This window comes from Arvicanthis niloticus, chromosome 2 (assembly GCF_011762505.2).
Source record: "Arvicanthis niloticus isolate mArvNil1 chromosome 2, mArvNil1.pat.X, whole genome shotgun sequence".
NCBI lineage: Eukaryota > Metazoa > Chordata > Mammalia > Rodentia > Muridae > Arvicanthis > Arvicanthis niloticus.
In genome coordinates, this window is record NC_047659.1 from 90833552 (window position 1) to 90849147 (window position 15596).

General features: G+C 42.9%; 1 protein-coding gene across 1 annotated transcript in view; it reads left to right on the forward strand.

Annotated features, from left to right (window-relative positions):
• Chp1 (calcineurin like EF-hand protein 1) overlaps nucleotides 1-15596 on the forward strand; it is a 32543-nt gene extending 16947 nt beyond the window's left edge. Inside the window, exons 3-7 of the mRNA XM_034495806.2 lie at nucleotides 562-642; nucleotides 5147-5274; nucleotides 9307-9368; nucleotides 12958-13080; nucleotides 13531-15596. Coding sequence (XP_034351697.1) covers nucleotides 562-642; nucleotides 5147-5274; nucleotides 9307-9368; nucleotides 12958-13080; nucleotides 13531-13584 — 448 coding nt within the window. The 3' untranslated portion in view covers nucleotides 13585-15596. The remainder of the gene's footprint in view (nucleotides 1-561; nucleotides 643-5146; nucleotides 5275-9306; nucleotides 9369-12957; nucleotides 13081-13530) is intronic.

Consider the following 15596-nt stretch of genomic DNA (forward strand, 5'->3'; position numbering starts at 1 on the left):
CTGTCCCTCCTTTCCTCCTTTCTTTCTTTCTATTTGTTAGTTTCTTGGGGAAACTATGGGAGGGTCTCCCAATAGTCCAAACTTGATTATAGCTCAGCCTGGCCACTGCCTTGTTAGTTGGCTTTTTGAGTGGAAACAATCTCTTAAGAATTTCTTGCATTTCATAGGTGTTTTAGCGCTTCCCAAGCAAGAGTCTTCAGGCTCCTCCAGCCTACATTTGAGTTCTGTGGTAGTTGATTGTGTCTATTTGCTATTCACAATGCCAAACTTAATAATTACAAAGTGGTAATGTTTAAGAAATCATTTACTAAGGAACAGCGTAGTATTTGTTCATTGACATAACCTGTTTGCTAGGCATACTGGGCGCAGCAAAATTAAATCTTGCTTCATTCACACCTGAGTTGGTGCAAAAAACAGTTAGCAGATATTCTAGTTACTTGTATACTTGGCCACAGAAGTAATTCCAGGAGGCAGTTTTCTTGCCAGGTTGTACTCTGTTGGCTTCAAAAGAGTCCATTCCAAAGGCCAGTGGTTTATGGTTTAAGGTGATTCTTTTGGCAGCCGGGAAGATTTCCAGAGGATTCCAGAACTTGCCATCAACCCACTGGGAGACCGGATCATCAATGCCTTCTTCTCAGAGGGGTGAGTGGGGCCAGTTGGTTTTGGTTCCTTCCTTTGTTGTCTAGGCTACAGTAATTGCTAATGTAGAATAAGAACAGTGCTGATAATGATGATAATAAGGTGGAATAGAATAGGAATAAAATAGAATGGAATGGAATGGAATGGATAGTTGTCTCTGATCATGGTTCCCAGAATTAAATTGGCACCCCTAATTTTCATATACAGATTATCTATTGTGTTTCACTCAACTTGTTTTTTTTTTTTTTAATTTATTTTTGTGTCTGTGTGTCCACCACCTGTATGGTGCTACTGGAGACTATTAGATTTGCTGAAACAGGAATGTGGATGATTATGAGTTGTTATGTTGCTGAAAATCAAACCTAGGGCCCCATAGAGATAAAGCGCTATGACCAGAAGCAATTTAGGGAGGAAAGGGTTTAGTACAACTGACAGTTCTAAATCACAGTCCATCATTGGAAGTAGGTCAGGACAGGAAATCAAGGGTGGAACCTCAAGGCAGGAATCCTGGGGGAATGCTGCTAACTAGCCTGCTTGCTTATTTTCTTATACTATCCAGGACCGTGTGCTGAGGGGTAGCACCACCCATAAAGTGCTGGGCGTTCCCACATCAGGCAGTTAAAAATACCCTGAAGGCAACTGGGGCAGTGGTGGTGCACACTTTTAATCCTAGCACTCAGGAGGCAGGGGCAGGTGGATACTTGAGTTTGCTCTGAGTTTGAGGCCTGCCTTGTCAATAGAGTTGTTCCAGGACAGCCAGAGCTACACAGAGAAACCCTGTCTCAAACAAAACAAACCAAACAAAAAAACTCCCTAAAACAAAAGGCGTGCTTTACAGGCCATTCTTGGTTCTTTCTTCCCAAATGAATCTAGCCTATGCCGAGTTGATAGAAAAACGAGCCAGCACACACATGCTCCACAGTCATACATGCAAGCAAAAGACTTAGATATATTAAAAAAATTTTTTTAATTGAAAAACAAACTCAGGGTCAGTTAGATCAGAATGGTAAGAGCAGTCATGAAGACACTCAGTCAGAGCCCGTCAGACTTGAGCAGTCTTCTGCTCTTCTCCATTTGTGCCTTTCTTACCTCTGGCATCCTCTGTTGGGTGTGCTTTCAGGGCCTGCAGAGCCTTACAGCCTGCCCAGACACAGCTTTCACAACATGTGCTTTATACACAAACCTTAGGCAATGGAGAGTATGTCACAGTGTCATTTTGTTAACTTCTTTTTCAGAGCTCCTCAGTCACCATCAATTACTTGGAGAAACAGCTTGTGGAAGTCCTTTTCTTTTTCTTTTTTTTTAAGACATTTATTTTGTATGTATATATTAGAGGACAATTTGCCTGAGTCAGTTCTTCCCTGCACCAGTTGGATTCTGGGGAAAACTCAGATCACCAGGCTTGGCAAGAGCTTTCCCACCGAGCCATCTGCCATCTGACCCCTTCTTGAAGTCTGTTTTTTTTTTTTTTTTTTTGAGTTTTTCGAGACAGGGTTTCTCTGTGTAGCCTTGGCTGTCCTGGACTCACTTTGTAGACCAGGCTGGCCTCGAACTCAGAAATCCGCCTGCCTCTGCCTCCCAAGTGCTGGGATTAAAGGCGTGTACCACCACCGCCTGGCTTGAAGTCTGTTTTAAAAGGCAAAGCTGAATCTCCTTTGACTCTGGTTATTTCCTGCCGTCTTCTTCAGTCTGCTGCTAGGGCTGTAGCAGCCTGTGCAGCCGGGCTTGTGGCCGTCTGTGTGGCCAGGCTTGTAGGTGCCTGTGTCCCAGCTTCTTACCAAGTACTTACCTGGCTCCCAGGCTTTTGTTTCTTCTGTCTTTTAAAAAAAAAAAAAAAAGAAAAAAAAAAGTTTTGTTTTCTTCAGACAGTATGTAGAGACATTCGGTTGATAGCCTTAATATTTTTGCCCTGGTAAACAATCTGAGTCTTATTCTGTATTGCTTGGTTGCTCAGAGCTTATGTTTGCTGCAGGTACTTATGCTCCACAAGTGTAGCTGCATGAAAGAAGCCAAGGTCCCCCCTTTGAGCTAGCTTTTCTTTGATCTCTCACATTAATAGGTCTCTGAACTGTATTATCTATCTGACACTTAAGAGACATTACCTATTATATCTACATAGAGACCAGAGGGGGGGTCCCTTTGCAGTGTAAAATGAGCTCAAATTCAAAATCCTTCTACTTCTGCCTCAAAAATGTTGGGATTACTTAGCTAAGACAGGGATTTTATTTTGTTTTGTTTTTGGTTTTTTGATACAGGGTCTCACAGTGGGTAGCTTTGCCTGGCCTGAGACTAGGTAGACCTGCCTGTCTCTTAAGTGCTGAGGTTAAAGGCATGTACCACTCTGCCTGGCAGTTGTTTTTAGGTAACTGGGAAGTAAGCTGCATGACACTGATAGGATGGCTGTGAGTAAACAAGCTACATGTGTTTTAACTTTAAAAATCCATTGGTTCAATTTTAGAATTAGTCCCTTTTAGTTGCTGTTTTATTTTTGTTTCTGTCTGTCTCTGTCTCTCTCCTCTCCCCCCCCCCCCCCCCCCCCCCGTGTGTGTGTGTGTGTGTGTGTGTGTGTGTGTGTGTGGCATAACTTTCAGGAGTCAATTCGTTTTTTTCCACCACATGGGTTCTGGGGATTAAACTCAGTTATCAGGCTTGGCAGCATCAGCTACCCTGAATTTCTGATCCTCATCTCTTTACTTACTGAATGGAAGCAATAGGTGTACAGCACTGTGACCCGTTTACATAGTGCTGAAGTTCAAACTCTAGGCTTCATGTGTGCTAGACAAGCATTCATATGCTGAGCTACAGATTCAGCCTAAAATTACTTTTTTCACTATGTAACTCTGACTGGCCTTGTACTTGAAGAGATCTGCCTGTCTCCCTAGAGTTACTGTTACGTCCGAGCCCTCCCTCCATCTCAAACTACCCTCCCCCAAAAAACTTATGTAGTCAAGAATGATCTTGATCCTGCCTCAGTCCCATGAGTGCTGGGATTATAGGAATGAACCACTATAGACCCAGTGTATGTGGCATTGGAGAGTAAGCACAGGTCTCATGCATGTCAGGTGAACACTGCCAACTGAGCAATATACCTAGTCCCTTTTTGTTCTTGTTACAAGAAAAAGTATTGCTTGTATCCTTGGCTTGCCCAGTACTCTTGTCTGTTTTTGAGACAGGGTTTCTCTATGTAGTGGAATGCACTTTGTAGACTAGGCTAGCCTCAAACTCAAGAGATCTGTTTCTTCTTCCTGAATGCTGGGATTAAAGGCAAGCACCACCATCGCCTGGCTGACCTAGTACATTTATGTGGCCTAAATTGGACTTAAATTCAATGCATTCCTTTCTGTTTCTGCTTCCTGAGTGCTGGGATAACAGGTGTCTATTGCTATGCCTTGTATTATTTATCTTTATTGCAGAAATGCTTAAGATTAAAAAAAAAAAAAAAAAGCCAGGCATTTTAAAATTCCAGGCCACCCAGGATTATATAGGTGAGATCCTATTTCAGTAAAACAGAAAGGAAAGCATGGGGTGGAGGCTGGAGAGATGGCTAATCAGTAAAAACACTGGCTTTTCTTTTAGAGGACTCAGGTTTGATTCTCAGAACCCACGTGGAAGCTTATAACTGTAACTCCTGTTCCAAGGAATCAGATACCCTTTTCTGACCTCCACAGTCAACAGGCATGCAAGTGGTACACAGACATAAATGTAGACAAAACACTCATACTCATAAAATTAAAAAAAAAAAAAAACATTAAAAGGAAAAGAAAACCACAGGGCTGGATCTGTATAGCTCAGTGGTAAAGTGCCTGCCTAGTGTAAATGAAGCTCTGTGCTTAATCCCCAGCACTAGGAGGAAGAGAGGAAGGAAAGTGGAGCAAAGTGACAGGGCCTGGTGGCTTATATCCATTACCCTAGCACTGGGAAGACAAAACTGGACCATCATGAATGCAGAGCCAAGCTGGCTACAGAGGCAGACTGTCTCAGAACAACAAGCAAGCAAGATTTTCTAGAATTTGCTTTATTGTGGGTTGGAAGAGTAACATGTTGGTTGTTTCAGAGTTCAAAGCTGAGAGAGTTTTAAGTACTGGCTTTCATGTGTGGTGCTGGCCCTACTTAAAATCCAGTTTTTAGATATATAAGTAAATTCAGTTGATAACTCTGACCATAGTTAAGTCCTTTTCTTCTTTCAGCCTAGTTAATCATTTAGTAAATGAGAATAATATACCATTTCACACTGCTGGGGTGAGGCTGTTTAGATGGACATACTGTATGAGCCCAAAAGTATTATGCATGCATATGGAAAGGAAGCTTGCTAAATGGACTTTCAGGCTACTCAGATCAAAGTGTTGACCATTTCTTGAGTCCATAAGAAACAGTCACCATGAATCTATATAGTTTAGTGGTGGAGTGGTTACTTAGCTTGTGGAAGACCTTGAGTTGATTCTGAAAACATACAAACAGAAGTCTCCCACCCTGATTGACATGGTGTTCTGTAATATTTCCTAATCAGAGAGGATCAGGTAAACTTTCGAGGATTCATGAGAACGTTGGCTCATTTCCGACCCATTGAAGATAATGAGAAGAGCAAAGATGTGAATGGACCAGAACCACTCAACAGCCGGAGCAACAAACTGCACTGTAAGGAGCCTCAGTCATGTGCCCTAACAGACTTCCTTCCTTCTCCCCGTCCTCTTTGTGGTCTGTTACTCTCTCTTCTTTCTTTTTCTTTTGTTTGTTTTGTTTTTCAAGACAGGGATTCTCTGTGTAGTATTGACTGGAACTCACCCTGTAGATCAGGCCAGCCTCAAACTCAAGAGATCTGCCTGCCTCTGCTTCCAAAGTGCTGGGACCCGACTCATTTACTCTTTCAACACTTAAAAAAGCAGAGTGTTGAGTGGTCAGATCATGGAGCTAAGCTAAGTTGGAATTCCTGGATTACCATTTTTGTCCATGGACAGGTTACTTGAGCTCTTTGGGGTGTAGTTTTCTGTGTAAAATGAAATGTTAAAGGATTTTATAGATCATTTCCATAGCTCATTCAGGAATCTTGATTGCTGTTAGAAACAGGATCACATGTTTCCTAAGCTAGCCTTAGACTTACTATGTAGCTAAGGCTGGTCTTGAATTCCTGATACTGCTGTCTCATCCTATGTGCTGAAATTACTGGCACATACCACATCTTATATTTAGGGAACTTGGGATAGAACCCAAGGCATAATGTGTGCCAGGTAAGCTAGCTAGCTAGCTTGCTTGCTTGCTTGCTTGCTTGCTTGCTTGCTTCCTTCCTTCCTTCCTTCCTTCCTTCTTTCCTTCCTTCCTTCTTCCCTCCCTTCCTCCCTCCCTCCCTCCCTCCTTCCCTTCCTTCTTCCCTTCCTCCCTCCCTTTCTTCCTTCCTTCCACCCTTCCTTCCTTCCTTAGAATTATTTATTTTATGTATATGAGTACACTGTAGCTGTCTTCAGACACACCAGAAGACAGCATCAGATTCCATTACAGATGGTTGTGAGCCACTATGTGGTTACTGGGATTTGAACTCAGGATCTCTAGAAGAGCAGTCAGTGCTAGTGCTCTTAACCATAGAGCCATCATCTCTCCAATACATAAACACTCTACTGAGCCACGTCTGTAGTCCCCACTAAGAGATTCTTCATGTTGCAAATGCTTCGAACAGTACCTTGCAATATATTGGGTGTTACTTGCCATTGTACTTCATTTATCTCCTGTGTGCCAGACACTGTAGAGGGTACCAGAGTGACAGTTGGGAGCAAGACCCCAGGCCCTGCCTGTGAGAGTTAATGTTGGTCCTTCATCTATTATAGAATTTCTTAGATTGTGGATTTCACTAAAGTACCAGTAACAGAATGGCACTTTACCGTGCCTCTTGCCTTCCTTTCTTTCAATATTTACTGCATTTCCCTCTGCCCTTATTGGACTATTGCCCAGTCCCTTACAACACTTTTCCAGGAAGCTGAAGTTGAATTTCTACTTTTCTTTCAACACAAGTTGATACTGAAATTGTATGAAACTGATTGAGCCCCAACCCTGCCTGGAAAGAATGCGTGGTGGTGCCCGGCAGTTTGTGAGGCTACAAATTAAAAGGAGTTCCTAGTGATTTACAGATACTAGAAGATTTGAAAACATTAGAACAAATGCAAGTAAGTCTAGAGTACATAATGCTACATTTACATTTACATGCATAATGCTGTATTTACATACAGGATGCTGCATTTACATACATTTTACAAATATCTCACCAGGCAACATATCCAGACTTTGTCTGGAAAATAATGGGCCTAGGTGACCTTGCTTTTGGTCACAGCAGGAAGATCTGTGAGTTAGAGGGGCAGCCTTAGCTACATAATGAGCTCTGATCCACCAGACCTATGTGACAGATTCTCCCTGTCTAAAAACCCAAAAATAAAAGGGTCATGGTGATAAAACTCAGTGGGTAGAGGCACCTGCCACCAGGCGTAATAACCTAAGTTCAAATCCCAGAGCCCACATGGTAGAAGGAGAGAACTGAGTCTGACAGGCATGGGACAAGTGTTCTCTGACATGTATGCTTTCCTCAGTCCCTGAATGAGCACACACACTCCTCCCCCCACCTCTTAAATTTTTAAATAAATAAATGAATGGAAGTATTTATTGTGTTGACTGGGCATGATGCTGTAGGCCTTTAATCCAGCCCTCAGGGTGAGGCAGGAGTTTCTGTGAGGCCAGCCTAGTCTACCTAGTGTGTTCCAGGACAGCCAGGGCTACAAACAAAACAAAAAAAGAAATGTTAATTGTAATAATGACTGATAGGCTTCAGCACCTTCAAAGTTCTAGTATATCTCTGGGATCCAAAATGAACTGCAGTTCCCAAAATGGGTTCTTGTTTGCACACAGTGGGATTGCAGCTATTCTCTTTTAGTATAATGTGTTTTATTGCCATGGCTTAATACATTGTTTTAGGGCAGGGAGAGAAAAAGATGGAGATGAAGACAGAGACAAACTGATAGAGGTTGTTTTGGTTGGGAGAGGACTTAGTACCAAAAGAATTAGGTCCAAGGGGCCGTAGATGGGGGCTGTTGTGAAGGAGGTGACAATGGGATTTGGAAGCAAGTGAAACCACACTGTATGGCATCACAGTAGTAAACATCAGGTATGCATTTGTCAAGACTCAGGGAAGCCTGCAAGACAAGGAAGCTTAATGTATCCTGTGGACTTTGGTTAATAACAGTGCACCAGTAGTCCTCTGCTCCTTTTATCCAGTGCACCATGCTTATGAGTGGAGGGATGATGTTAGGAACCAACGGGGAAGGTCATCGGGAAATGTTGGGTCACCTCGTAGTCTCTGTTTGAAAAGAATCAACTATTAGTGCTCTGAATGTGCTGCTGCTGCTCCTCCTGCTCCTCCTCCTCCTGCTAGTCCTCCTCCTTCATAGGCACGTTATAGAGTTTGCATGTGAGTGTGTAAGTCCACATTCAAGAGAGATGGGATTCTTCCTCAGTCTTTCTCTGGCTTCTTGCCTTGAGGCAGGATCCCTCAATTCAGGCTGAAGCTTGCTCCATGCTTCCCCACTGAATCATTGCCCCAGTTCTTTTGTTTGTTTGTTTTCTGTTTTGTTTTGTTTTGTTTTTTAAGACAGGGTTTTTCTGTGTAGCTCTGGCTGCCTGGAACCCAGCCTCCCTTTAAAACAAAATTATTTTTATTTCTCTGTGTGTGTACTTGCATGTACTATGTATATACTAGAAGGTATTGGAACCCCTGGAAATGGAGTCAACCAGTGGTTGTGAGCCTCCCAGTGTGTGTTCTGTCCTCTGGAAGAACATCGAGTTCAAGGCCAGCCTGGTTTCGTAAGACCCTATCTGAAAAAACAAAAAAACAAAAAACAAACAAACAAACACAAAAATGGGGGAGGGGGGGAGTAGGGTATGAAAAAATCATCATTCTGTTTGCCTGTTCAAGAAATTAAGAGCTAGCCGGGCAGTGGTGGCACACGCCTTTAATCCCAGCACTTGGGAGGCAGAGGCAGGTGGATTTCTGAGTTCGAGGCCAGCCTGGTCTACAGAGTGAGTTCCAGGACAGCCAAGGCTACACAAAGAAACCCTGTCTCGAAAAACCAAAAAACCAAAAAAGGAAAAAAAAAAATAAAGAAAGAAAGAAAGAAATTAAGCGCTAGGCATATGATGGAACATGCCTTTTTAACCCCAGAACTTGGGAGGCAGAGGTAAGAGATCTGTTAGTTCAAAGTTCAAGACAATACTTGCCTAGGCAGCAGTGAGGCCGTTGGTGAGGGCCCTGGGTTCCTGTTGGGGTCCACACTAGCCCCACGTTGGGGCGGCCAAAATATGTTTTGGCCCAAGCAAAATGTTGAGGCCCGGGCCGCCCTGCGTTTGCCTGCTACTGTATCCCGGCCCAAGCTGGTGGGGCACACTTATAATCCCAGCACTTGGGACGCAGAGACAGGCAGATCTCTGAGTTCCAGGATAGCCAGGGCTATACAGAGAAAGCCTGTTTCAAAAACAAAACAACAACAACAAACCAAAAAAGTCCTACAAGGAATGGCAGATGTCTTGGGAAATCTATTAATTGGCTATCAGTTTCCTTATCCTTGTGTGTTTAGCAGTTTGAGACAGGACAAAGCACTACAAATTTCCCACTGTCTTCTTGTGTTTTCATACCAGTTGCTTTCAGACTCTATGATTTGGATAAAGATGACAAGATCTCCCGTGATGAGCTGTTACAGGTATGTGAGAAAGTTTCAGAACAGTTTGTATTTTGGGTCCTGACTTTATTTTTATGGGTAGCAGTTGTTCTTTTCAGTAAACATTTCTTTAATCCCTGCCTTGGAAAGAGTCCTGTTGCAGATAAAAAGCACAGGAGAAGACCTGATAAGACTTGCCGTGGATCACTGAGTCTTTATGGATGGGTGATCTCAACCACTTAAAAGCTGGCAGTCTCTGAGTGCTGAGTGATGTAGGGAAATAGTGTGGCTGGGCCACATAGCTCAGTTGTTGACACATCAACTTGTTAGCAGCAGTTTAATTCTAAGGACTCTGAAGTAACTTCTGCTATTTAGTCTCTTCTTGGACTAGGTGTCAGTCAAGGGACTGCTGAGGCTGCCATTCATCCAGTAGTTGCTACCTGCAGGGAGTGCTTCCCTTTGTCGCAGCTATGACTGATGATTGCATGGTTTGCATTGCTCACCATGTCTTTCTCTTTTTGTAGGTTTAGGACAGAGGGAACTGTCCCTTTCGTTGAGTCTAGAAGACCCCAGACAGCTAGGACATTGTGTTTCAAGATATATCTAAAAGGAAAAGTACTTTCTCCTCTTAAGTAAATCAGAACTCATTTTATATCTTCAAAAAACTTAGAGGTTGAAGCCTACCCAGATCAGATTAAGTACCAACTCAGTCTTTCTACAGAAAATCCAAAACAGGAGGCCAGTGGTATTGTCCCCTGACCCTTGCTTTAAAAACAAAACAAAAACACATATAATACTTACTTATTCTTTTGAGAATTTTATACATGGATGTGATATATTTGACCACATATGACCCCTCCACTTTTCTTATTCCCTTCAAAACATCCCCCACCCAACATACGTCCTTTTTGAAAAAATAACCCACTAAGTCCAGTCAGTGCTGCCTATGTGCACATGTATGTTGGGCCCTCTGTTGGAACATGTGCAGCCTACTAGTAGTAGCCACGCTCCAACAAAAAATGACTGTGTGTCCTCCAGCAGCCACCAACTGCAGCAGCTCCTCAGCTTCCACCTATACCTGATGTTGACTCTGCCTTTTGGTTTTGAAGTGGGAATAGCTTTTTTCAGTGAGAACTATACTGTTTTACTGAAAGTTACACCCATGGCCTTTGAAGGCTGAAAAGACAAAAGCAGCCATTCCAAGTTGCATATTTTCACCCTGTGGTCCATATCTGGCTGCCAGAAAGATGATTTTGAAATGGAGAGTTGGTTTCTTTTCTTTTTTTTTAAGATTTTTTTTTATTTATATGAGTACAGTGTAGCTGTCTTCAGATACACACTAGAAGAGTGCATCAGATCCCATTACAGATGGTTCTGAGCCACCATGTGGTTGCTGGGAATTGAACTCAGGACCTCTGATAGAGCAGTCAGTGCTCTTAACCACTGAGCCATCTTTCCACTCCTGTTTTTTTCTATTATTAGGATTTGTAAGCAATTGTAGGACATGGGATGAGAATGTTACTGTGGGGCCAGGAATGGTTTTGTCACAGATATGCTCCTGGATTGGTGAGGTATTAAGGCAACTAGTTTTAGCCTAGCAAGGAGAGAGCAGTTTTCCAAAATAGGAGAAGAGAACAAAGTTTGTCTTTCTAGGCACTGTAATTTCTAAAGAATTTGGTGAATATGTATAGTCTGTTGTGTGTCAGTTATACTTAAGTAGAGATAGTTGCTCTATTCACAGATCTATTTCATAAGGCTAGCATATCTCAGACTCTATGAAGGCAGTGTGAGAAAATAATGTCCAAACTCTTTATTTTCACCTAGATTTAAAGAAACTAAATAATAGGAACAATTAAATAACAGTAAATTTCCAGTAGTTAATGAACTTCCAAGTGGATTAATAAATGATAAGGTAGACAGATGGGGGACACCCTGGCCTGGGAATCCAGTCTAGAAGACCTCTGCCACTGGTTCCTGGGATCTGGGTCAAGCCACTTCCAGACTTCTTGCCCTCATCAAAGGGCTGAATAAAGGTATTTTATTACATACCACTCTTGCCTACTTCCCAATATGAACACACACACCATATTCTAGCTCTAATTCTCTATGTGTATGTAAACTTGGGGATGACACCCAGGGCCTCAGACATATCATGCAGCATTCTGCTCATAATCCCCCCACAGCCCACGCTCTTAACATTCTCCAGGCAAAACACCTCAGGGTCTGATTGAAGGGAGATCTTAGGAGGCTGCAATATGGGGATCAGTTTGTCTGTTTGATATTCCCATCTGGTGGAAGTGCTGATGGCTTTCCTCAAATGATACTTAGTAATGTAACTTCTTAAAAGTTTTTTTTAGTAATTTAGTTTATAGCCGGGCGGTGGTGGCGCACGCCTTTAATCCCAGCACTTGGGAGGCAGAGGCAGGTGGATTTCTGAGTTCGAGGCCAGCCTGGTCTACACAGTGAGTTCCAGGACAGCCAGGACTACACGGAGAAACCCTATCTCGAAAAACCAAAAAAAAAAAAAAAAGAAAAAGAAAAAGAAAAAAGAAAGAAAGAAAAAAAAAGTAATTTAGTTTATATATTTGTGCATGCTGCCTGCATGTATGCCTGTGCACCAAGTCCATGATTGGTTCCCAGGGAGGTCAGAAGAGGGTAATTGTATTCCCTGGAATTAGAATTACAGACACTTGAAAGGTGGAGAGATGGCTCAGAGGTTTAGAGCACCGGCTGTTCTTCCAGAGGTCCTGAGTGCAATTCCCAGCAACCACGTGGTGGCTCATAGCCACTTATAATGGTGCCCTCTTCTGACCTGTAGGCCTATATGTAGACAGAATACTGTATACATAATAAATAAATAAATCTTAAAAAAAGAATTACAGACAGTTGTGAGTACCATGTAGTGCTGGTAATCAAACCCTAGTCCTCCACTCTTAACCCCTGGGTGACTGCTTCTTTGTTTTAAGAATTGGTTAATTGCAATGTGAGAGAGTATATATAATTCACAGCAGCTACGTGAAAAACTGAGGAAGATTGTTGGCGTCCAGGCATTTAAGGCCAGTCTGAACAATATAGCAAAGCAGTCTGAAAAACAGCCCTTGCTCACACGCCAAAAAAGAGTTAGTAAGAGACAAAATATGCTGCTTATGAAGGGTGTGAAGGAATAGAGGAGAAAGGAAGGCCTGTGGACCTGAGGCTAGAGGACATGAAGGTACATAAGGTACCATGTTTGTGTATGTGTGGTATTGGGGCCTTTGCTAGGTGAGCACTCTGCCACTGAACTGTATCCTAGACACCCCCACCATTAAAAAAGGGCCTTCACTAAGCTCACCAAAACTAGACTCAGCTTGTAATTCTCTCACACCCAGGATAGGTTGTACCTCACAGCCCCAGTATGGCTGTTTTGTGAGCAGACATCATCGTGTAGTGTAAGCAGAGAGAGTCAGGACTTTCGATATGGAGAAGACATTTAGGGAGAGTGACTTTACCAGAGATATGCCCATCTCCTTTTTAAGAATTGCCTAGATATAAACTAAGGATTTCCATTCTCTAGCTGGTGAATGTGAAGCAATCAGAAAGGGGAAGTGAGATGGCTTTGTCCGAGTCCCCTTTAAAGCTCCTGATCTTGTAGGTACTGCGCATGATGGTGGGAGTGAATATCTCAGATGAGCAGCTGGGCAGCATTGCAGACAGGACCATCCAGGAGGCCGACCAAGACGGGGACAGTGCCATATCTTTTACAGAATTCGTTAAGGTCTGTCTATCACCTTTTGATTTTTTTCCTCTTAATTCTTTTTTATTAGCACATTGCTTATCTATAATGGGGTTTCTTATAACATTTTCATACCTGTATACGTTTTGATCATATCCACTCTGTTCCCTCCTACTTGCCGGTTCCCTGATTTTTCTCAGCTCCTCCTACTCCTCATGTCCGTGTGTCTTTGAGGGGGTGAAGATGAGAGTTTAAATTGCTGTTATTTACAGTATTAGGAACTTATGAGTGGCTGCACTACTGAAGAAGATGTCTTTCCCCACAACCATTAGCTCCCTGTGGGTCCTCAGTGAGAGTGTGCCTCTCTTTCCCCTACCTTTTGGTTTTATGTTAAATCTACTGCATAGGAGGAGGAGGTCATCCATTATTTAGAAAGGTTCTCAGAATGATCATAATCTTAATGATAAATTATTTTTGTTTTTTCAACCCCAGGTTTTGGAGAAGGTGGATGTAGAACAGAAGATGAGCATCCGGTTTCTTCACTAAAGGACAGAGACCAAATTATTCTTGCTTTCTAGTATTTAAGAACTGAAACTTCCTTCTGTCCTCCAGCCCCACTCTATCCTGTCATCCACTTTTCCCAGAATACTACAGCTCTTGCATGACAACCTGAAATCTCTCCCGTCCATACAGACTTGCCTTTGATGTATAAACAGGGAGTTACAGAATGGTACCCTCCGTCTATTTCTGATTAGTATCCACCTACCAGGTCTTTATTTGTAAGTACCATCTTCCTCTGTTTTGTGGCTGAGTGCTATGCATCCATCCTGTCTGATGAAATGAAACAGGGACTCACGTCAAGAACCAGTCAGCAGCGCTCCCCTGGATGGGGACCATAGCCATGCTGCCTTCCTTCCTTCATCCAGCATGCATCATGCTCCTAATCCATGTGTCCTGTGTCTGTTACTTCCTACGTTTCTACCATCCAGCCTTCTCTCCATGCAGTCTTTCATCTGTCCTCCTGTCCTTGAGATTCCCTGCATTCTACTTGACTCTGGGCTCTGCTGTTAAGCCTGTTTCTGATGTGGCAGGATAGTTAGTGGTCTGGTGATTCATATCTACCTTCTGATGTGTCTCTGAGACCTTGCCTATCCGGAAGCTTTTCAGCAAGCTGTACTGCTCTTGGAAGCATATGACTCCCTTGGTCCCCTGTATTTTGCTGTCGTTGCAGGGCTTATGAACAGACATATTCTTAAAAGGTGGTCATGGTGAGGCTTGTAGAGCCATGTCTCCTAGGTGGCTTCCCAGGTCTCTCTACCTCTGACTTTTTATTTTCACATATATTTATGTGGCTTTTCTGGGTACAGTGTTGACATTCAGAAAACAGTCTAATGCCTGCCAATTTGCTTCTCTTTGGGACATTGTCACCACCCAAGTGGCTGTTCTGACAATATGGTAGAGGGCCTTCTTGTTTTCTGAACAAGGCTATGCACCCTGGAGAGCTGCCCACATTTGCTCTACAGCATGGGTTATGCCTCAGTGTTCTGTACACTGGAAGATTCTTCACATTTCCAAACAGAAAGACTAGTGTTACAGAAGTGCCTGACTTATCTCAGTCCTAAAGAATTAGATTGTCCTCAGTGTCTTAAAGTTTTGCACAAAATTCTGAATGAATTTTATACTTGGCAAATTTTAATGCTGGAAGATGTGTAGTCAGTTCATAATCCTGGTCCAGGCATTGAATGTCTTGTCTCATGAGCTTCCTAACGACATGACCTTCCTAGCTCCTTGTGTATACGACGCAGATCCCTTAAGCATGGGGCCTGGGACTGGTGGCACCAACTGAGGTGGCATTAGAGGTCTTGGAGTGACCCAGCTCAACTTCTCTGCCAATGTCAGCTTGATTTAGATTTCACTGAATCAGGCTGCTTCTGTCCTGTGTCCCTGTGAATCTGCTCTTGGCTGGCTTTCTCTGATGTTGCTTCCTTCCTTGCTTGCTTCGTTGCTTTAGAAGGCTATCCAAGATGTGTAAACAATTCTTTAGGAAATAAATTGCTATTAACCCAAACAAACAAAAACACTGCAAAAGGGATGGTAAAGGTCAGCAGCAGGGACGTGGCTAGGATAGAGGGCTGGGGTCAGCAGCAGGGGCGTGGCTAGGATAGAGGGCTGGGGTCAGCAGCAGGGGCGTGGCTAGGATAGAGGGCTGGGGTCAGCAGCAGGGGCGTGGCTAGGATAGATGGCTGGGGTCAGCAGCAGGGGCGTGGCTAAGATAGACGGCTGGGGTCTGCATGAACTGGGAATTCTTTATGAAATATCTGTCAGACTTTGTGATCAAATGATGTGATATAAGAATTGTATAAAGGAAATAATTGTCTGATACTGATCTGTTTGAGAAGTACTTGAGAAGCTTCTTGATTTAAATATTTAAAGTTTCTAAGATTATGCCCCCCTTGGCTGTATAGCAAACTGTTTTTATCCACAGTTGTGCCTTATTGTCCCATTAAAATTGTATTCCTCAATCCATCAATAAATTAATTGTTGTTAAAACAAAAGAA